At 32.1% G+C, this 24,785-nt stretch overlaps 1 protein-coding gene across 3 annotated transcripts in view; it reads left to right on the top strand.

Moving 5' to 3' along the window:
- The window catches only part of LOC136083668 (TNF receptor-associated factor 3-like), a 173,145-nt gene that overhangs the window by 108,286 nt on the left and 40,074 nt on the right, over window positions 1-24,785 (top strand). For 2 of the 3 annotated variants that reach the window (XM_065803223.1, XM_065803221.1), the window contains one exon: window positions 2,776-3,213. The exons of the other annotated variant lie outside the window; for it this stretch is intronic. In XM_065803223.1, the coding sequence (XP_065659295.1) occupies window positions 2,776-3,165 (390 nt within the window). In that variant the 3' untranslated portion in view covers window positions 3,166-3,213. Of the gene's footprint in view, window positions 1-2,775; window positions 3,214-24,785 lie in introns of those variants that run through there. 3 annotated transcript variants of the gene reach the window in all.

The raw sequence follows: 24,785 nt of genomic DNA, 5'->3' as shown, positions 1-24,785 counted from the left end.
TGAGAATGTGAAAAAAGGAATAGATTCAAAAATTCCAAAAGCAGAATAAATAGAAAGGCCAGTTTTTTGCGGTTGTAAATTAAAGAGTAGTAATTATACTGTATAATTGTATAATTTATACAATATAAAATTAGAGTTCGATTAGTAGAACAAAAAATATTGAATGTTGTGTTGTTGGCTATTTATAAAACGAGTTAAAACAAGATGTATTGATTTATTTACAGCTAATGTCAACAAACCATAAAAAGTTTAAAGGATAAAGTTATTTGTAAATATTCAAAAATATATGCCAACTAAGTCATCTGTTGTTTTATGTGCAAAAAAGTTTTTATGTTTTATGTTAACTCATTAAAATGAGTTTTCGATCTTATTCCGTTTTTATTGTTTTCGATATTGTTCCGCATTTGTGAATTTCGATACAAAAACTTTTCGATATTAATCTGAAAATCACTTTTTCGATGTTAGTCATTAAAATAACTTCTCGATCTTATTCCGTTTTTATTGTTTTCGATATTGTTCTGCATATGTAAATTTCGATATAAAAACTTTTCGATATTAATCTGAAAATCACATTTTCGATCTTAATCATTAAAATGGGTTTCGGTCAGTTATTTTTCGATATTATTCATTTTTTCGATCAGTTAATTTTCGATACTATTCCGCTTTCCCCATCGAGCCATTTTCGAAAATCTGTGGCAAAAGACCAATTTCAACCCGGTCAAACGAGAGACACTTTTCTAAACCGTCAAAAGCGGGGGTCTCGGAATATTATCACCGAAGGAGCAAAGTCTTGCAATCCGCCTCAAAACGCTCTTTTAAATAAAAGAACGCGACGAGGACAAAACTCACGATTCTTAAAACTTTTCAAGGTATTGGGTGGCAAGTTTATTTGTAAAATTTAGTAAAACCAAAGCTGCAATTTTTTAAGACAAAACACTGGGACAACAAAATGTCTCAGTACTACAAAACTACATGTAAAATCTAAGGCAAATACGGGTCTCTGTTTAACATCCCCCTAAAATCAACAAGAAACTTTTATTTAGAAATGGCAAAAAACAAAAAAACCAGTTGTGCCAGCCGAACTTTTCTGGAACAGTTCAACAAAAACAACAATGACGTGGACCCTGATTTGGAAAAGAAATTTTACGCGATTTCCACGCATATGGACCGACACAAAACATCCTCTTCCGATTTCTCTATAACTCTATAACAGCTTACCTTCTGCTGGTATGCTTGCCAAAAGTACAAGGCAGATCGTTAAAAACAACAAATATAAAACTTGCGGAAAAAATAAGGACAATCTGCACATCTTTGCCTACTGTCCTCCTTCTGTTACTATATGGGAATACTTTAAACATGTATATAACTCCTTGACATCCCAAAAGAACTTTTCTCCAATAAATTCCATCTTCTCGATTGAGACTGCGAATTTATCAGAGAAAAACCCTACCTCGCAGCTGCTGTGACAGTCACTCAAACCATTATGAGTGAAATATGGAACAGCAGATGCCACCATATGTTTATCAATTCAAATATTGACCCAACGGCAGTGATCAGGATAATTACCAGAAACATCATGAATATTATTACTTTAAAATATAATTATCATGTCCGTAGAAATACCACGGACATTTTCTGTCAACTTTTTTGTATTAAAAACGTTTTTTGTGAAATAGAGAACGGGAACCTGAAACTAAACATATGAGCCAAATTAACACACTGGCTCGAAGAAAGAACTAAATGTTTAGTTGAGCGTACCCGTGTCCTTTAAACATATAATTTTTTTATAACGAAATAATTGTTATATATGATTAGATAATCACTGCCATCCCTTAGTTTAAGATATATATTTTATTATTTGCTTTTTTGTGTGTAGATTTCGTAACGTGATAATTTGTGTAATAGTCCTGTATTTTTTTAGTATTATTTAATAAAATCTTTCTTTACTAAATATACTTAATTAATCTTTACCAACTTCATTATCAACCTTTTCCATATTCTCCCACCAAACAAAAAACACAAAAAAATATAAAAACAAAATTACAAAAAAATAAAAAATTAAAAAACACAAAAAGATAAAAATACAAAAAACCCACAAAAATTTAAAAAATGTATATGTATATATATAAGCACGACTTTATTTTTAAAAATATTGGCATTTAAACCAAATAATATTTTAGAATAGATCAAAGTTAACTAAATGTTAAAAAAGCTTGTTTTTCTCTTTTACTTTCTTAATATATAAAAAGGTATCATAAAAATATTTATAAAGGGAAAAATATATAAAGTTTAACGATTTGTAATTTTATTGTAAATATGCGTATTTATTATGCAGAAAGAGTTAAAACTTTCGTAAATATTTATTATTTTGTAATAAAAAAAAAACATAAAAAAATTATATTACTTCTTAGAGTGTCACCCATAAGACGAAGTAGTTCTGTCTCGAAGTTTAGTTACGTCACAAAACCATATTTAGTCTCATTATCTTACGTCTGCTTTGGTTACACTTAAGAAAATGAAAAAAAAGTAAGTACAAAAAGAGACAAACATTTACTGCATCCTCTAGTTTAAAAGTTAAGAGAATGTAACAAAAGCCATACATAATTCCACCATACATAAATTCCACCTATATAATGAAGGAAAATAGAAACATTTAAATGTTTACTCCCCCATCATTTTAGCCTTAACTCCCTTAATTTTACCCTTAAACCCTTAACACGCTTAATTTTACCCTTCACTTTTTATTTGTATTTAATCCTTACCGTTCTGTTTTAGAAAGAAAGCTTCGACGCCTTCTATGCCGAATTTGCAAGCACACGTCACATCTACCCTCCATCGCCGTTTTTCCTACCTCTACAGCAACAACAAGTTTACACTTCCGAAAATGATTTTTCAGTCTACCGAAAATCCCTACAAACCTATCGAAACCTGACCACAGCTGCCAAAAAATGCCTTCAAAGCCAAAAACCGTTCTTCACCTACCTCTCTACAATTATCCCCACCATCGTCGACGAAGTATCAAGCCCTCCCTTCAACTACGTCATTCTGAATCTAGTACAAAGCAAACTAGAAATCGGGGACATCAGGGACCGTCATTCCTTAACGCCTTTGTGCACACATGTCATCATGCTTCACCAAACACAAAAAAAATTTATACACAAATAACAATACATTACTTGTGGGGCAAGTTTTAGAGTTTTAGAATTTTAACCATCTTAGAGTTATAACCTTCACCACGATTCGAAAAGAAAAATTTATATGGCCATCCCCCTCCGTTTTTTTCTTTCCAACACCACCATAACAGGGAGTCAAAATTTCTGTATATATTTTTTATCGTTACGTACAAAACAGCGCTTGAACCGAAACTGATATAAAAATAATTTTAGCACTATCTCGTGGGAAATTGAATTTTAATTCTGATAGTATCATTTTTATGCAGTTAGAACAAAAAGTTAAATCAAAAATCAAAAAAATAAAAAAAAATCTTTTTTCTGATAAAACCGCACGCTCGATTAATGACTGGGTTCAGTTTTTCGCAAGTGACAAAGCGCTTATCTTTATCTAATTAAGTTAGTATTAGTTCCGGTTTAATTTTGAATAAAATATAATGTTATTTGTTAATATAATAGACTCTTATTCATTAAAACCAATTATTATATTATTTCTCAATATAATCATCACTCACTCAATTCAATTTAACTCATTCTCTTTAACATGTCAACTAATAAAGCCAAAGCATACAAGGAAGACGATATACTAGCCGCATTAACTGATATGAATGAAAATAAAATATCACTGAGAAAAGCTGCAAGTCAAACATGGTGTTCCAGTCTCAACGCTCAAAGATCGCAAAAGTAACGACAATAAAGGCTTCCATGTCTCAGTACTTTCAAATGAAACAGAAAGATTGATGGTGCATGCATTCCAATTACTTGGTGACTGGGGTTATGGTTTAACCTGAAATGAAATCCTACAACTTGTATGTGGCTACTTTAAACGTGAACATCAATGGCACTTATTCGAAAATGGCAAGCCTGAAAAAGATTCGTTTTATGCCTTTATAAAAAGATGTTTAAAAGAAATTTCAACAAGAAAAGCGGATAACTTAGCATTTGAAAGAGTCGCTTCTTGTACGCCAGAAATAAATGATATTTATTTTGAATGCGTCGCCAAACAATGTCAACAGACTGGTATAACTTCTGGGTCGCGTATGATGTTTTACGCGCTTGCATGCAATCGCTGGTTTCCAGTGCATTGGCTTATTTCCACTTAATAAAAACAACATAAATCATAAGACATTAGCAATCATACAACAACCCATAACGCATATGACGCGTATGACGCATGATTTATAACGCAATGATGTTTAATCGACCTTCATCAACTTTAGCAGCCTCCGCAGCACCTATACCATCTTGCTCATACACAGCTTCATCATCTTCCACAGCTGCCACAGCTGCCGCAGCACCTAATCCAACTACACACCGATTACCAGCTTTCTCAACTACATCACCTATTACCATCTTTCTCAACTATACCAGCTTCTAACGGGTGATGTGGAAGTTATCGGACAAATCCTAATTTCATTATTTGAGCATAATAATTAGTTTTTGTGGTTTTATGCGTAGGCATAAACGTTCTATAAAATATAAACTTTATTATTTGAAACACATTTATTTAAAATGGGGTTAAATGCAGCTGAACGAGAATCTTTTCGAAAGCGACTAAAAATCTTTTTTGTAAATAAACCTAATATAAAAAAAAAATAAAATCGTAAATCATTTTGAAAAGGAAGGATTTGCTCGAAGTACAATATATGATAATCTAAAAAGACTTGAAAATGTTCAATCGTTTTCTGATAGCACCCTGGTTTTCTGAAAGCACCCTGGTCGTCCGACATCCTGGACTAGAGAAAAGAAAGCTGAATTAACGAGACTTGTCAACAATCGAAAAGGGGTCAGTCAGAGAAAAATAGGTATTAAATTCGGTGTAAATCAATCGACAATTGGTCAGTTAAAAAAAATGACTATTAAATATAGAAAACGTGAAAAGACTCCAAAATACACTATAGAACAACAAATAAAGGCAAAGAAAAGAAGCAGGAAACTATTTAACCAACTCTATAACACAAAATCGCTTCTAGTCATCGATGACGAAAAATACTTTTGTTTTGCAGGGGACAACATGCCTGGAAGTTCTGGATACTACACAAACAACAAAAATACATGCCCAGAAAGTGTTCGTTTTATAGGAAAAGAAAAATTTCCAAAAAAATTATTAATGTGGATAGCCATATCTGACCGTGGTATGTCCGAGCCATTGTTTCGCATTTCCAAGGCTGTAGCGATCAATTCATCAATCTATATTAATGAATGTTTAGAAAAACGACTTAAACTATTTAAGTCGTTTTAAGTTGATTTAAACTATTTGGAGACTTTAACTATTTATTTTGGCCAGATTTAGCAAGTTCTCAATATTCTAAAGATTCTCTAAATTGGATGGACCAATATGTCTATTACGTTGATAAAGAATCCAATCCCCCAAATGTGCCTCAAGCACGACCAATTGAAAATTTTTGGGGACATTTGGCACAGAAGGTTTACGAGTGAGATTGGCAAGCTTCAACAGAGCAAGTTTTGATTGATCGCATTAAACTAAAACTACAAGAATTTGATTTCAACTTTTTACAGTCGCATATGAAAGGCGTCAGAGCAAAATTGAGATCAATTGCAGATGGTGGTGTTTTTTCATATAAAAATAATATATTTTTATCAAAAGATAAATGCTTTATTTAAAAAAAATATAATAGTAGTTTTTTTTTTTTATTTATAAATAAGTTATTGACATTTTTATTTTGTCCGATAACTTCCGCATCACCCGTTAGTTTTGATAGGTATCAATAGGTCATGTGATGAGCGTCGCAAAAACAGTATCGAGATAGAGTTGAAGCAGTTTTTCAAGCCAGAAATCAATCGCATGTTAAGAAACCGAAGCAGTGCAACAAATCAAAACTTGGAGCAAACCCGAAGAAAACGTGATCGAGTTCCTCAAACAAAAAGATCAAGAAAAAGCAACAAAGGAAGCCGTGAAAGTTGTTAAACTTAACGCTAAGCGACGACTCTCTATGCCAACTACTCAAATGCCTGAGCATAACAATGCTGAGCAACCTCAGCAAAACAATAATAAAGAACAAGTAGCCACCGGGAGCCAAACGATTAAAAGTTGCAAAATATAAAAAGTGGAGAGTTCATTTACACACAGAAATGCTGCAATGCGAGAATTCGATGTGTCGGGAACGGTTGTACAAAGAAGCATGTTTACCAAAGAAATATATGGTTGGAACTAAATTTTTTTGCTTGCAAAAAATGTAAAAACTTTAATATAGTTTCTTAAATATAGGTAGTGTTAAAAAAAAATACTAAAAAAAGTTAAATTTTAAAAATGTCAATGTTTTTTCAAGCGTGCGGTTTTATCAGAATCCTAACACCGCACCATTTTTTTTACTTGACATTTAATATTTTCAATAACTTCATTATTTTATTTTTAACATATATTTATATTATCTTAAGTAGTTTTTTGTTACCTATCTAGTAAAAAAAAATTGAAAAAAATAAAAATAAAAAGTTATTCATTTTTTCATGATTTTAATTTTTATTGTGACCTTTATAGGGTAATGTTGACCTGGTTTTACTCTATACATTTTTAAAACACTTTTTTAGATTTTTAATTTTATAAAAACTTCTAGAAAACACCACATCGATTACCGAAAAAAATCTGTAAGTTTTCCCAGCACTTTTGGAAGTAACTCAGCCCAAGTTTTAGTTTTTATAATTTTTAATTTTTTATGATATTTAATTTATATAATTTATTTAATATTTGGATAAATACATATATAAAAAGCAGGTGCGGAAACGTGCAGTTATCGCTCATTATTTGCCAAAATTATATCTGCATAACAACAGTTTAGTGTTTTTAACAAAGGAAAAAGTTTTTATTAGTAAAAAATTTCCGACCCATCGTTTCCATTTTTTTTTTCTATGTATTTCTGAGATAACGCTTTTAACGGATTTTGTCAAGGTAAAGCAAAACAAAAACTCCGAGCAACAATTAAATAACAAATAGGGTCATAGTTTATGGGTTTGTTTTTTAAAAAAGTGTTGACAAAAACGGGAAAAAAATAACTTGCGTACAGTTAATTTAAAACTAATGCCAAAAATAAAAATAAAAATAAACAAGTTTATGTGAAGCTACCGAGAATTAAAATTCTATTAATTAAAATTCTATTCTATTAATTAAAATTCTAAAATTCTGCATATTAAATCACTACCGTGATTTAAAGTTGCATATTTATGGCAAGATAAAAATCAATAAAGAACACAAAATTAAAGATTAAATAAACGAATTTAACGAGTTTTCTAGCTCTAATTAACGAATAAACGAGCTTTCAAGCTCTAGTTAAAGTAATTACGAATATGGCTTCCATATATTTTAGAAAAATATCTCTAGTTAACGAATAAACGAGCTTTCAAACTCTAGTTAAAAATGATTACGAGTATGGCTTCCATATATTTTAGAAAAAAATCTCGGATTAAGAAAAAAACAAAGGTAGCAAAAATTCAAAAATATATGACAAAAAATAGGGACAAATAGTTAAAACGATTTAGTACGTCATTACATTTAATATTTACGGCTAAATGCCTGATAGAATAAATGATATTATAAATAGATAATACTATGAATAGATATTAGGAAAAGTGTTGATGTAACCACAATACTATTTGAACAGATGTCCAGTGATGTACAGTGGGTAATAAGAAAAAGTAAGTGGGAAAAGTGTATTCGTCTTTTTTTTTTTTTAAACTCTGATGATGGCAAAAGTCACTTTAACTAGCAATAAATGGAGATTATTTATTAATGACACAACTCATATGGTCGTGATGGTATTGTTATCACCCCATTCAAAATGGTAGAAGCCATGAATTTTTCTGTAAACGTAAACATTGAAAAAACCTTTAAAAAATATCGTTGAATTTATTTTTATTCATTCGAGTTTTAATAACAAGGTAAACATTTTATACTCTGCTTTGATTTCTAAATACCTCATTGAGCTTCAGTAAATAATAAGCTATTGTTAATTAGTAAGTAAATCTTTTAGGAAAATGTTTTAAGCATTATTCAACGGATAATTTGTGATATCATTGTATGTTTATACTGTGTGTACGTTTATTTTATATACGTTTATAGTATATTTATATATGCCGAAATGTAGCAATAATAAAAAATAAACGACATAAATATCGTATAAAAGTTATCTATACTTAATTATAACATTTTGGCGGTTAATTTACGCAACAAAGTTGTATAGAACAAACTTAAAAGTCGAAAAAAGTAAAGAAGTGGTTAAGATTTCTTTACATTACTTTAGATTATGTTGTTGTTGGAACAATTTTAAACACAGCATTTTTAGCATTTTTATTATAAACTCTTAACAACTTGTTGGTTCTTTTATATCTACTTCTTCGAGTGACCTCTTAACTATTTTATAAGCACTTCTTCACGTGATACCACCTTTCTTAACTTTTTTATAACTACTTTTTTACGTGATACAATCTTTCTCGCTCTCTTAGCACTTTCTCGCACAACCTAACTGAAAATCGCAAATCGGTTTTTCATTCCAAAAAAAAAGAAACTATGCCGTAATAATGCATGACGTAAATATTATTACATAATTCATCACTGGAATAAAAATGATAGCATTTTTTTGGCACGTCTTCATAATGATTTTCTTATAACATCTTCATGATGATTTTCTTATAACATTCTTAATTATCAAAAATTCTTTAAGAATTTTCTCTTATTTTTCGCAACATGACTGCCGATTCGATTTGACGTTTTCGTTTGACGTGACTTAAGGGGTATTCACGATTAACGTCGTTGGGAAGATTTAAACAAAGTTACGTTTTAAATCAAAATCACAAGCAATTTAGTCTACTTATTTTATTAGTTATTTATTTCTATCGAATTCAAGTATTATTAAAAAATAATAAGTAATAATTCAGTTCGCTATAACCAGAACATAAAGCTCTAACCAGATACATAAAAAAATTAATTTGTTATATTATAATTATATTAATTAATTAGATAATTAGTTAATTAATGTTACGGAAAAAAACACAAAATAACTAACAGTTCTATTTGTGTTAATAAGGCATCCGTTCTTTTATTTTATTTGGTATTTGTTTTGTAATGGCTAGTTACGCTGGAGTTGTCTCCAACAAAATTCATCGTATGGAGTGTGTTATTGGCATAAATGTATTTATGAATCCTAACGAAATTTTCAACAGGAAATATCAAGAAAATCGAGCCCAGGAAATTTATCAAAAAATATCTGCTATTGTTGGCGAAAATAAAGTCAGCAGTTTGACATACAATACCAGAGGAAACTGGGTGAAAGAAATGAATCAAAAGGAAGATGCGATTCTCGTGAATGAAACAAGTATACAATTGTCTGGTAGTAACCAGAACATAAACTCTAAGATACGGAGTGACATTGGTCTTTTAATAACCGTTAAATGTGACCCTCTAATTGAGGACGATGAAATTTTAGCACAAATGCGGCCCTTTATAAGCGAGTTATACTCAGTAACTCACACAACGTACCGCTTTAACAGAAATATGAAAGTCGGTCGTAGGCTGATTCGAATGAATTTTGCTGGGAAATCTTTTCTCTGCAAGACATGCTGCAACTCACACCCTCCCCAACAACGATCGAAAGGATCGAAAAGAGTTGCACGACAAAGGGTGGTATGAATAAATATTTAGTTTATAAAGTTTATATCTACAAGTATTTTTTATTTTTTATATTTTTGTTTTTTATATTTTTATATTCTAAGAAAATGTATTCTAAAACCATCTGTCATTATGCATTCTGCTCATTCTTTCACTCTCATTCGTCATGTCATTAAAAACCGCAGTCAAACACAAATGGAGGCAATAAAAATCTTTTTTGTTAATATATGCAGCCTTGGTGACGCAAATAAACAAAAAATTATTATTAAAAAACTAAAAAAAATGAATTACGATTTTTATCTTCTGCAAGAAACCCATTTAAATACGCAAGACGCAGAAAACTTTATTCGGCAATGGAATAATCCAGGGTTTTTCTCGAGTGGTACGTCACACACAGGTGGTACTTTAATCTTAACTAACCAAACTAATTATAACTTTAAAATAATTGAACATACCGATGACGAAAACGGTCGTTTTAACTATATCGTTGTGGAAAAAGATAACCACACTTTTCTTTTAATTAATATACACGCAAAATCCGGATCAAGCTAAGCTGACCACTTCGAAAGGAAAAAATTATTTAAAAAAATTATCAAAAAAATAAAAATTAACAATTCTACATACCATTTTATATTCCTTGGGGGCGATTTTAACATGGTTCTGAAAGAAATAGATCGGCACCCACAAATAAATCGAAAAAAAAGTCTCTCAATCGAGGCCTTTAAAGCATTATTAAAAGATGATAAACATAGAGAACCTACCAAAAAAAAAAGTTTATTGCAAAACTTATTACAACTCTAACACACATTACCACTAATGAATTATGGAGATGCAAAAACTCCAAAATTAAAGAAAATCATGATAATCCTGCGAAAAGAATTGCTAAAAATATACTAAAAGAAATTAAATCCACCAGGAAACTCCAGTGTAATAAATACTCTAGAGAAAATAATATAAATTTCATAAAATGTTTCTCAATAAACAGTGCAATTAGCAACTGCAACAATCGAATTCACAACAACCTTTGCTGTTGCAATAAGCAACAGCAAAGTTTACGTGAATACATTTTAAGGTCGTGGGTTAATCGCAACAATGGATATATTATAAGCACGATCACGCGCGTGTCCCTAGTGTACGACGGACATGCTAATATTTTTTAAATTCAAAGTTTAATAGCACAATATTTTATAAACACGCTTTAAATTTTATTTTGGATTAGTTTTTTTTATTATATAGAACGCATGCACTCTACATTAAGTTGAACTTTAAACGAACAACGAGAAACTAAAGCTTTATATATTTTAGAAGCTCTACATTCGAAACTTGAGCTTGATACAAAATGATTACCAATTGTTTTTCCATGCTTTATATAAGGTTACTTTCTATATATATATGTTTGTGTGCCACAAAATTTGAAATCAATTTTTGAAAGCTTTTTTCTCAACCAATTTTGCTCAAATTTTGCACACTTAATCATTTTTGATGACAATACAAGGAAATGGAAAAATTTGACCAAAAAAAGTTAATTAAGTTAGCAAAAATTTAATTTGTATTTCCCCATAAGAACACTGAATTAATAAAAAAAATTTAAAAACGTAACAGTAATTTTTCCTTCTACAAAAGATAACAAAAAAAGAATTTCTAGCCCCAATAGAATTCTGCTTGCATAAAGCATGGATTTGAAAAAAGAATTTTTTTTTGATTTACTAGTTTATTTTAAATAATGATTTTGATAACTAATTAAAATATTAACTTTTATCAATACAACTTTAAAGTTTCTTGCTATATAAAAAAGCTTAACATAATATATTATTAGTGACCCTTGAATGTAATCTCTCCCAAATTATTATTTATATTTTGAGCCTTAAACAATCTATATAACGTATCATATGTTTGTAAAGTTATCAAGAGTTAAACCCCTAATTTATGTAAACTATCCTTATTGTAAACTTGTTTATGAAACCCCTCAATTGTAACTGTCTCCTATCCATTTATTATATACGGTACTTCTTAAACACAAAACTTGTATATATATTACGGAAAACCACCCAGTCTTTGTAAACTACCCAACATGTAAATTCTTTTTATGAGATAAATGTATATATGTTGTTAAATAAAAAAAAAGTCGCTTTCGGCCAAATGGCTTAAATCGCTTTTCGCCCTAATGGTTAAAATCAAGTGAAGTATCTGTTCTTATTTCGACGACAAAGTTACTTGATGAAGAGTTCATATCAAGCAATTTGTCGGCCTACATTAACTAGGCGACCTAACTAACTGCAGGTTTTGCAACTTCTAACATTGTGTGCAATTCCCAAACTCACTTTTCTCTTGGTCCGAAGAGCAGGCAATAACGCACCTTAGGAGCTGAACTTGTCTTTGCGGGCCTGTGTAATGTGGCCTCCGAAAGGCAATTAACTAGAGGAGGATAAACCACAATACCTTCTTATTTCGGCTCGGTACCATCTCTCTCAATTGGTTACGGTGTTGTTAGAAAACAGAAACAGCACAAGATTGAAACCGTGACAGTTGCTTTTTCGTAGTTTCATTTTACGTCTTGAAATCAGAAAGTCCGTCCACTTACTTTTTCGTAGTTTCATTTTACGTCCAGAAATCTGAAATTCCGTCCACTCCGGACGTTAAATGGAGATAAACCATTGTTGGCCGAGCGCTGCTTGGCTTTGGCTAAGTGGCAATACTAAATCCTTAAGCGGGCTGAACTTGGAGTCTCGGCTCCTAAAATAATACTGCCTTCTAGGCAGTATTATTTTGGGAGGTAGGTGTTGTTTAGGCGGTATTATTCTAGGGCCCTGTGTAAGCTTGGTTTCAGCTGCAGGTGTCTCTGCACTGCAGGTCGGTAAAAAAAATAAAAATAAATTAAGAAACTTATGTTATATATGCTATATAATGCATAAAACCATAAGTAAAAACCAGACTGTGTAAAAGTACCGATTTCATCTGGCAAGAAACTGCTATCTGAGCAAAAAGAAACAAATATTCAGAGACAACGTACTTGGTCAATTTGTCACGGAAAAAAACACAAACTGAAACTTTTTAGTCTTGCTTGTGGTTTTTTAAGTACTTTTAGGCGTATTTAAATTATTTAGTTGCTTGTATCGAGAATCAAGAAACTTATGATGGTTAAGAGTTATGCTAATGCTCTTGCTTCGTCAAATTATAGCTCTGTCATCAAGACCAAATTAGGAATATTTAACTCCAATCACGTGGACGAAAACAATTTTGTTCTTTGTTGCAGATACGGTGATCTAAATATCAGTGTTAACGACTTTTTGGCCGCACTATCTCAAAAAGACTTACTATCAAATGTACGGGGTGTTACCAGACATTATGCCCACAAATTGAGTTAGTCCGCATTTTACTTCGTTTTAGCTTTGTTCTTAAATCAGTCTTTTTCTTCCGAATTTTTTTCATTCCAAATCTTTTTTTTTTTTCTACAAAAAATCTTTTTTTCGAGTTTTTATCGTTCTATTTTTTCTCATTAATTAGGCATGTCACGTTTTTAAATAAGCGCGTAAGCTTTTGTGTAAAATGTTATGTTTTAGGGCGTCCATCTGTTAGTATTACGTCAGTTCAAACGAAAACTCATGCTATAAGGCTAAGATTTATATGTTTGTGCTTTTTTTGTCAGATTGTAAAATTATTATATTCATGTTTAAGATACACGAGTTTTCAAATTAGGAAACCTGATCCTTTTCATCATGGCTATTAATATTTTAACGTGCAACATAAACGGTCTAAACGACCAAGACAAACGCGATAATTTTTTTGGGTTTCTCAAAAAGTTCACCTTCGATCTTATCCTCCTTCAAGAAACAAAATCCAGACCGTCCACAGTTAAACAGTGGAGTGACGAATGGACTAAGGAGTCTATTTGGAACTCTGGTTCGAGTCATAACGGTTGTGGGGTCGCAGTTCTCTCTAAATCCAACGTTTCTTTGAACAAACTAAAAAAGGACATTAACGGAAGAATATTAAATGTCATGATAAAAATTGAGGAACAAGAAATGCAGGTGCTGAATATTTACGCGCCTAATGTACCGAGAGAAAGCCGCCTCTTTTTTGGCGACATTGGAGACTTCTTGCAGGACACAGTCCTGATGGCCGGGGACTTCAACATAGTTGAAAGCCAGCCTCTTGACACAGAAGGCTCAAACAATGCTAAATATCACACCTACGGCATTGCTAAACTATGGTTCTTCCAAGGTAAGTAGCACCTAGAAGATGTTTTTGGTATCAAATTTTCTGACAAAATAGAATTCACATGGCGCAATCAGACGGTTAAATGTAGACTCGACAGAATCTACTGCCCTGAAAAAGTAGCCAAAAAAACAACACACACCAAAATTCTCATCAACCCTTTTTCCGACCACGAGTTCGTGTCAACAACTGTCAATTTTGGTAAAACCAGGAGTGAACCAATTTTGGTAAAACCAGGAGAGGACCGATTTTGGTAAAACCAGGATGCTGATAATTAAATTGCTACCATTTGGAAATAGAGGTGCATAGGCAAAAACTGAACTCTTAATTCAAGATTGGCAAACTAAAAAACGGTCCCATACGTCAATTTTAAAATGGTGGAACGACTGCAAACTTTTTGTTAGGGCTGAATTACAACACATCGATACAGGAAAGTGTGATAAACAAAAAAAAAACATCAAAAGGATTGAAAACGAAATCCAACGGGAGCGACAAAACGCTAACCCGAATTTAGATAGCATCAAAGAAAAACGCGATGCGCTTTTCTTGCTCCAGTTTCCCTGAGCGTTTATTCGCACAAAACAAAAACTAATCGAAGAAGGAGAAAAAAGAAAAACCTTCAAAATTTTGTATTATTTGAAAAAGTTCAACAGCGGAACAAGTCAATTACTGAAACTCGCAAGAATGACGGTACATTGACGTTTGAACCTGGTGAAATACTAAACTCCCTAGTTTCATACTATAAAAGCATTAACACAAAAACTAGTTTATGCAAAGACAGCCAAAATTATGTCTTGTCACACATCACTAAACGTTTAAGTGATGATGAAAATCAATTTTTAAATACCCGCCTAACCGGTGTGGAATTAAAAGACGTCCTTTTTAAATATGGAAACGGAAAATTTCCGGGCTATAACGGACTTCCAGCTTAATTTTATAAAACCTTTTGGCACACTTTAGAACATCGTTTTGAAGGGCTTGCCTACGAAATACTTTTCGTAGAAAAAAATACCAGCCACTCTATGAAAAAATCAATTATTTCACTGATTCCCAAACAAGGATATCTTACCGAATGCAAAAACTGGAGACCCATATCTTTAATCGGCGCTGATCACAAAATAATCACAAAAGCGCTGGCCCTAAGACTTGCAAAAGTAATGGGGAAAATTATGGAACCAAATTGAACTTGCGGAATCCTAGGTAGATCAATATTCTAAAATTTATATTTAGTAGGTGATCTTATAGATTACGCGGAATTTAAAAATCTAACTAGTTTCATTTTGTCAATAGATCAAGATAAGGCGTTTGATAAAGTCGATTGTGCGTTTCTGCTTCAGATTCTCCGAAAATTCAATCTTGGAAAAAATTGTATCTTTTGTCAACACCTAATACTCAGAAGTCTTGGCATCTGTTCTGAATAGCGGTTTTCTGTCAGCCTTCATTCCTACGGATAGAAGAGTCAGACAGGGCGACCCCTTCTCTCTCTTGCTGTATGTTTTTGTCGCCGAAGCTCTTGCTTTGGTGGTCAGAGCAGAGAGCAAAATATAGGGTTTCCCGTTACCAGGTATACTTAAACCCCTCAAAATACAGCAGTACGCAGACGATTCGAACTTTTTTTGCCAGGGACGTAAAATGAGTCCGCTTTTTTTTCGAAAAAATAAAACTGTTTGAAAAAGCAAGTGGTTCAGTGATCAATGCCTCAAAAACCAAGGGTCTCGCCCTTGGGGGTTTTGATCCTAAAATGAACCTGGAATTGGACGACATAGAGTGGAACAACAATACTGGTTTCCAAATATTAGGTGTTACTTTTTACACCAGACTAAGTGATACTACCAATTTCAACTGGCTAGTAACTTTAAACAAAATAGAAAAAAAACTCAAGTTTCTGGGACTACGTACTTTGTCACTTAGGGAAAAGACTATGTTGATAAATACGTTAGCAATGTCAAAAGTGTGGTTTCTGGCAAACGTGCTGCCCGTTCCCGAATGGGCAATAGAACGTTTTACTACAAGTTTTGCATTCGTTATTTTTGACGATCTGTTGCCTTATGCTTTTGGTTATTTATTTTTCGCGAATTTATCAGAGATAAATCCCACTACGCAGATGCTGTCGACACTCACTCGAACCATAATGAGTGCAATATGGAACAGTAGATACCACCACATGTCTAGTAACATAAAAATTGATCCAATTGCAGTGATCAGGGTACTAATCAGGAGTATCAGGAATATCATTTCTTTAAAATATAATTACCATGTCCGTAGAAACACTACGGACATTTTTTGTCAACTTTTTTGTATTAATAATGTTTTTTGCCAAGTAAAGTAAACTAAAACCAAATATATGAGCTAAATCTTAACACTGGCTCAAAATTTTCAATGTTTAGTAACCTCCTGTTCCTTACAAAGCTTTTCTTTTACAACAAAATTATTGTTATTTATGATTAGACAATCACTACCAGCCATCATCTTATGATATATGATTTCAACATATAAGTGTTATATGTAGCTTTTGTAAATTGGTGTTTGTGTGAAAGTCTTGTAATTTCTTTAACTATTATTTTTAACAAAATCTTTCTCTTTCAAAATACTCTTAACAAATTTTGAACCAAATCTTCAAATAAAAATTTAATAAAAACCTTAGTTACTTCACGACATTATGCCGCACAGTGGCTAAACAAAAAAGAAAAAACACAAAAAAAATATAAAACCGAAAAACACAAAAAAATTTAAAATCAAAAAAATCAGAACAAAAAACACGAAAAAATATAAAATCAAAAAAATATATATATATATTATAAATGTATATAAACTCAAACAATTGTAAAACTTATATATTGTAAAACATAAATTATTCTAACCTGAGATAATGTAACTTTATGAAATTGTAAATACTTATTATAAAGACAAAAAAAAAAAAAACTTTCTCAATGTGGGACAACGTACATTGACAATGTACGTTGTCATGTCAACGGAAATGTCAAGGTCAGCGGAAAAAAACACTAAAAACTAACAGTTCTATTTGTGTTAATAAGGTTTACCTTGTGGTTTTTTTACTTGTTTAATGGTTATTTTGTAAATTTTGAAATATTTTGGTTTTATTGATTTAATGGCTACAAGTTATGTTAGCGCATTATCTTCTTCTGCTCTTTCGAGCACTCAAGCCAAGACGCAACTTGGAATAATCAAATCCAATTTTAGGAGTGACAACTCAAACGTTTTGGTTTGCAGATACGGTGATCTAAATTTTAGCGTTAGCGAATTTTTATTTGCCTTATCTGGAAAAAGTCTTTTAGTAAACGTCTGGGGAGTAACGAGGCATTACTCAAATCACCTCTTTTAATTTGCTGTGGTAAATAATTCCTCAGTCGACTTGTTTTTAAAAACCGAAATTAAAATTAAAGGATGCATACCACATTTTCAACAAAAGTTTGTTCGTAAAGTGCACGTCCTGGTGCAAAATATCCCTTGCGACCGGCAAAGAAATTGACCAGAATTTTGATGAGGACGAAGATATTTTATTCATTGACGAGGACTACGAAAGCCAACCATGTGCGGAAAAAAAATCGTAAGAAAATTTTTCTCTCCATATTTTTTTCTTTTCAATTTTTTTTTTGGTTTGTTCTCAACTCTGACTAATTTTTTGAACTTTTATTTTCCAAACTCCAATTTTATTCTTCTCGCTAAAAATTTTTCGATCCTTTTTGTTTGACGTTTTTATTTGACGTTTCTCATTAATAATGCATGTCACATTTTTGTTTAAGCACTTAAGAGCCATTGTCTCAGAAATCTAGGCAAAGTCTGGAAGTGATGTCTTCAAATTGTACTCATTTTTAGATATTTTGTAAAATACAATGAAAATGGGCCACTGGTAATTTTTTTTTCAAAAATTTTTATTAATTACGGAGATATTGGGTCCCAAAATTTGGCCCGTTTTGAGAAAATTTTGCGCATGGAGTGCAATTGCTACTTTGAGGAGTAGTTTTAGCAACATGAACATGACAGAAACATTTCTTTTAAATTTTTTTACTAATCTGGGTAGGTTTCTACAGTAAAAGTAAAAATTCAACATGATTACATTTTCAGTTGTCTAGAAATCGTGGTCCGAAACCACAACATTTGAAATTTTACCCTAACTTTGAGCTCTAATATCTCTTAAGGCCAATACTTGCACGTAGTTTTTTTTAGGTGTTTTTGAAAGACACTAAGACGTACATTGATTTTTTGAAACAAAAACCATGTGCATGCAAGGACCTGGGAAGGAGTAACCTGCCAAAAATCACTTTTTGCGTTCAACGCGCTTTGATAGATTACCCATAACAACTGTGGCCTTAGGTCCACCATAAACAGTATAAGTTATTTATTTTCCTTAAATATGCATCTTCCAATATATGAAAAAAAATCCATGTGCTCTGGTGATAAAAAGCCTACAGAAGTCCTAGAAGTAGCCTTATTTTGCCAATTTTTTAACTAAAAAAATACCCTAGCAACGGAATAGATATACTTAGCAACGGCTACTTTAAAGCCTTATTAATTAGTACTGCTATTAAAAATTTTAACTTGATACTTTTTTATAAAGGAACTGTACAAGAGAATTTGAAAAAAAAAATTTTTTTTAAACTTTATCAATCAAAGAAAGAACCATTAAACTTTAAGATCGTTTTTTCCGTTTCAAACTGATGGGAAATACAGTTTTCTAAGAATTAAGAAAATATATAACAAATTTATGAATGGCCGATCTGAATCTCCACGTTGTCAATATCGTCTTTTGAGAGTGAATAATCACCTTTTTCATTAGTTGGTGTTGTTGCATCAATCTTACAAACAATGTCAAGAGACGAACATTGGAGAATATTTTCTGGCCACTTGAAGCTTGGCCACTTGAAGTTTGGCCACTTGAAGCAGTTCTTTCCAGGTGTAACAGAATATTCCATACAAGAAACATATATATCATCATCATTGACCTAATGGTTGAGGTAAAGTAACGTCTAATCATTGCTGCTTCCTAAATATTCCTTGAAATTAGTTAATATTTGTTTTTATTTTATATATTAAACAGAACATTTTATTTATTTCATTTGTAGATAGAACGATATAATACTGCGGGGACGAAATGACTGCCGACTTAGTGAGACATTTTTGTTAATGACTACTTGGTACATACCATGGTTTACTTGAATTACATAACATAATTTTTTTTCAGCAGTTTTCAGTAGAAGAATTAAAATTTGTTAGTAAAAACTGCATTATTTTAATATTAGTCAATAAATAATTATCAATAAACAAAATATGTCAGAGAGCTAGAATAAAGTCAGTCCTTATGAGAAATGCATATATTTTAATAAAGAGAAGACTTCTTGTGGTCCCTTTAAGTGTTGGAACAAAGATTGAATCTTTCAAGTTAATGAATTAACTGGTGACATAACTAATCATTTACATGCTTTAAAGGTATGAATAATATTAGAGTATTATTTGCTTTTTTATTAAAAGAAATAGGATTTCTTTCTCCATATGTGGAAAATCTAACGTTACTGTTTTATAGCTTCTACCGACAAACCAGTGGAATGAAAAAACCTTGATTGAAAGCCGACAACAAGCTTATCTTTCACGCTATGACTCATTATGTGCGTATAATCGTTTTTCTTTTGGTTTTGGCTGGAAGCAGCCAAACAGTTGTCAACACCCAAGACATGAATTTCAAATCGGTAAAAAAGCACCAAAAATTAGATCCATCCCTTTGAACACCCTTGCTGCTTATAATGAAAAGAATTTATCACTTCCTGTTGGAGCCGTATTTTGCACCTAAAAGTATTTCTACAGGTAACAATATTGACATGTTAAAACCAGCTCCAACACCAATAAAGTCTTGCTTTCCTGCTGATGACATATATGTTCCAGATATAACAATCATTTCAGATGAAATTATTGAAGAATCAAAAAAAGCAGCTAGCTCTTTGTGTGAAGCATTTAGAGCAAGTCCACTGTCCTTTCAGATAAAGCAAAAGCGAATAGAAGACTTAACCCCAGGAACCAAACAGAAAGTTAAGAAGAAATTTGAAAAATTAAAAATGCAGCTTGAGAAGATATTTGCTGAAGCAATTACACCAGGTCAATCAGAGGTACTAATTTCTCAAGTGTTACACAATGAGGATGAAGATGATTCAACACAATTGGTTCCAGAAGACCTTGTTGTACCAGTTAAGATGTTTCAAGAAAGCGATTCTGTAGGACAAATTTTTTTGCTTTCCGTTATTAACGATAAAAAGTACACTAAAGAAGCATTAATAAAAATCTTTAATTGCAAAAAACATCAAATTGAAAAAGCACGCAAGTTGCAAAAACAAAACAGAGAATTTTCCATACCAAAAAAGGAAAAGGTAAACATATGCCGAATGCCACAGGAAAAAATAGAACATTTTTTAGACTTTATGTTTTGTTGAGGTTTGCTGCAAGATGTAGCTTATGGTGTAAATAAAATAAAGTTTGACAATGGAGAGGAAAAAAAAGTGGCTAATGCCATTTTAATGATGAAGTTTAGCCATACAATCACATTTTATAAAGAAGTTTGCCAAAAAACTAATTATCTCCCTATGTCAGATACTTCTTTATGGAGAATTCTTCGTGGAATAAAATCTTCTCAAAGAAAAGCTTTGGCTGGTCTTGATGATGTCACGGCAGCTGGCATGGATGGGTTTCAAACTTTGATTGCTATTTCTGAAAAGTGGAAGTATAAAAATATTACTAAGTTCCTTGAAAAGGGTAAAAGGTATTTGAAGAGTAATTATCCTTTCAAGTGTAGTGAAAGTTCCACTTTGCATAGTCACTCTACTTCTTTTGCTCTTTCAGATATAAATCCAGACTTGAATCAACCCTTTATAGCTGCTGAAAATGAACAATGTTTTGACTGTGCAAACCTCATTTCAGCAATCAACCAGGTTCGTGAGTTAGTTATAGAAAATAAAGATGAAGATCTTCTATATGATTTAAATGTGGCTACTGAAGATGTTGAAGCCTATATGAAGCATCAAATACGTGATGCACAACAAAAAATGGTCAAAATAATGGCTTTTGAGCAACTTGATGAGGAAACTGGTTTTTGGCTGAAAGATTTTTGTCAGAAAATTTTGCCAGCTAAATTCCGTGAAAGCCAAAAGGATTATTTCGGAAAGAAAGGAATGACTCTACATGTTGATGTCTTCTTCTTCCATAAAAATGGTCAAATGAAAAAAAAAGGCCATTTCACTGCTGTCTATAGATATCAGCAAAGCCTTCTTGATGTACTCTGTTTAGCTGATGTTGTTTTAACAAAAGTTCGAAATGATTTTCCTTGTTTAAAAAACCTATATGCTAAGTCAGATAATGCATCATCTTATCATGGCAACTTCTACTTAGAAGCTCTTTACAAAGTTTGCAAAGCAAAACAATTCTTGCTTAAAAGGTATGATTACAATGAGCCGTCACGTGGAAAAGATCAATGTGACAGAGAGTCAGCAGGAGCGAAATGTGTCATAAGGAGTTTTGTTGATGCTGGAAACAATATGTTGACTGCAGAAGATATTTATGAGGCTCTTCATTATGGCAATGGAATTCAAAATGCTGATGTCGCTGTAATTACAATAGACTCCAAAGCTTCTACTTTATCAGGAACATATCTGATTCACAGCATTAATAGCTATCATTCTTTTCAGTTTTTCTCTGATCACATGATAATGTGGAGATACTTCCGAATCGGAAAAGGTAAAAAATGGAACTATACTAATGTGACATTCCATTCTTCAGTTCAAATTGTTAAGCCCTATAGTTCAACTTGCAAAAGTTATACTGCGCCATCAGTTTCCAAAAAAAACGTGTTGATAGAAGTGTTAACACTCTTAAGTTTTGTACACAAATTGGTTGTGCTGAATCATTTTATGATCCTGAATTATTAGCAGAGCATATACTTTCAGAAAACCACACTTCTCAATCTGTGGCAAAATCTATGGTAGACAGAGCAAGACTTTCCTATGTCAACAAAATGAACCTAAATTCGAACCTTAATTCTTCTGATCACCTGCTATTATCCCATCTATCATTAAACAAGGGATTGAAAACTTCACAAGCATCACTGGATGGGCATTATCATAAAGAAAAGTATTTAGATATTCTTCAAAGCAAAAAACATTGCTAATGCAGATGTTTATGGCTAGAGAAGAATGTAAGAAGAAAATGAATCCAGAGCAAGTTCACCAACAGCTGAGAACAATGTTAAAGCCATGTGAATATGTGACAACTCAACAAATTCGATCATTATTCTGTAGGCAAGTAAATTAACTTGTATATTTACAAATACCCAAAGTATGTATGCTAAAAAATGTGACTTTTTTCTTTTCTTGGGACTTGAGATAAATATTTAGCAATTTCCTTTATCCTTCAAGTGTAATTTTTTAGATGGAGTAAGCAAAAAAGGACAGGAAGGTTGGCAACCACTTTTTGTGGAGAGGTTAACTTAACTGATGATGTGATTGATGAAACTGTTGATATGAAAGACGCACTTGAAAACGAAGAAGATGATTTAAACAATGATATTCAGTTGATTGCAAAGGAGTTAGCAGCTGATTTTCAAATTGGTGATTGGATTGTTGTTCCATACTTTATGCAATGGTATACTGCAATAATTAAAAATGTAAGAAGTTTTAACACTATAATATTGTATTTTTTTGTATTGAGATCTATTACAAAATTATTGGTTTATTAACCATATTAACTAATTTCAAGGAATATTTAGGAAGCAGCAATGATTAGACGTTACTTTACCTCAACCATTAGGTCAATGATGATGATATATATGTTTCTTGTATGGAATATTCTGTTACACCTGGAAAGAACTGCTTCAAGTGGCCAAACTTCAAGTGGCCAAGCTTCAAGTGGCCAGAAAATATTCTCCAATGTTCGTCTCTTGACATTGTTTGTAAGATTGATGCAACAACACCAACTAATGAAAAAGGTGATTATTCACTCTCAAAAGACGATATTGACAACGTGGAGATTCAGATCGGCCATTCATAAATTTGTTATATATTTTCTTAATTCTTAGAAAACTGTATTTCCCATCAGTTTGAAACGGAAAAAACGATCTTAAAGTTTAATGGTTCTTTCTTTGATTGATAAAGTTTAAAAAAAATTTTTTTTTTCAAATTCTCTTGTACAGTTCCTTTATAAAAAAGTATCAAGTTAAAATTTTTAATAGCAGTACTAATTAATAAGGCTTTAAAGTAGCCGTTGCTAAGTATATCTATTCCGTTGCTAGGGTATTTTTTTAGTTAAAAAATTGGCAAAATAAGGCTACTTCTAGGACTTCTGTAGGCTTTTTATCACCAGAGCACATGGATTTTTTTTCATATATTGGAAGATGCATATTTAAGGAAAATAAATAACTTATACTGTTTATGGTGGACCTAAGGCCACAGTTGTTATGGGTAATCTATCAAAGCGCGTTGAACGCAAAAAGTGATTTTTGGCAGGTTACTCCTTCCCAGGTCCTTGCATGCACATGGTTTTTGTTTCAAAAAATCAATGTACGTCTTAGTGTCTTTCAAAAACACCTAAAAAAAACTACGTGCAAGTATTGGCCTTAAGAGATATTAGAGCTCAAAGTTAGGGTAAAATTTCAAATGTTGTGGTTTCGGACCACGATTTCTAGACAACTGAAAATGTAATCATGTTGAATTTTTACTTTTACTGTAGAAACCTACCCAGATTAGTAAAAAAATTTAAAAGAAATGTTTCTGTCATGTTCATGTTGCTAAAACTACTCCTCAAAGTAGCAATTGCACTCCATGCGCAAAATTTTCTCAAAACGGGCCAAATTTTGGGACCCAATATCTCCGTAATTAATAAAAATTTTTGAAAAAAAAATTACCAGTGGCCCATTTTCATTGTATTTTACAAAATATCTAAAAATGAGTACAATTTGAAGACATCACTTTCAAAATTTGCTTATTTTGCCTACAATTCTCAGACAAAGGCTCTTAAGCAGTCGTAATTCGTGTTATTGTAGCTTGCGCTTTTATGTGGAATGTTATGGTGCAGTGTGTCCTATTGTTCGTAATACATCATTTCATACGATAACTCGTGCACTAAGAATAAGACTTATATGTTTATGTTTTTTATGTCAGGTTGTAAAATTATTATATTCATGTTTAAGACACACGAATTTTCAAATTAGGAAACCTAATCCTCTCCATCATGGCCATTAATATTTTAACGTGCTACATAAACGGTCAGAACAATCAAACCAAACGCGACAATTTTTTTGGCTTTCTCAAAAAGTCCTCCTTCGATCTTATCCTCCTTCAGGAAACAAAGTCTGGACCGTTCACTGTTAAGCAGCGAGGTGAAGAATGGACTGGCGAGTCTATTTGGAACTCTGGTCCGAGTCACAGTTGTTACGGGCTGGCGATTCTCTCTAAATCCAACATTTTGTTTACCGAACTAAAAGGAACACTAACGGTAGAATATTAAACACCATGATAAAAAATGACGAACACGAAATGCAGGTGCTGAATATTTACGCGCCAAAAGTGCCAAGAAAAAGTCGCATTTTTTTGGCGACCTTGGAGATTTCTTGCAGGACACAGTACTACCTGTCCTGATGGCCGGGGACTTCAATATGGTTGAAAGCCTGCCTCTTGACACAGAAGGCTCAAGCAATGCTAAATATCACACCTACGGCATTGCTGAACTCGGTGACTTCCAAGGTAAGTATAACCTAGTAGATGTTTTTCGTTATGAATTTCCCAACA

The sequence above is a fragment of the Hydra vulgaris genome, chromosome 08 (genome assembly GCF_038396675.1).
Source record: "Hydra vulgaris chromosome 08, alternate assembly HydraT2T_AEP".
Classification (NCBI taxonomy): domain Eukaryota; kingdom Metazoa; phylum Cnidaria; class Hydrozoa; order Anthoathecata; family Hydridae; genus Hydra; species Hydra vulgaris.
This window is presented reverse-complemented; position numbering and strand designations above follow the sequence as displayed.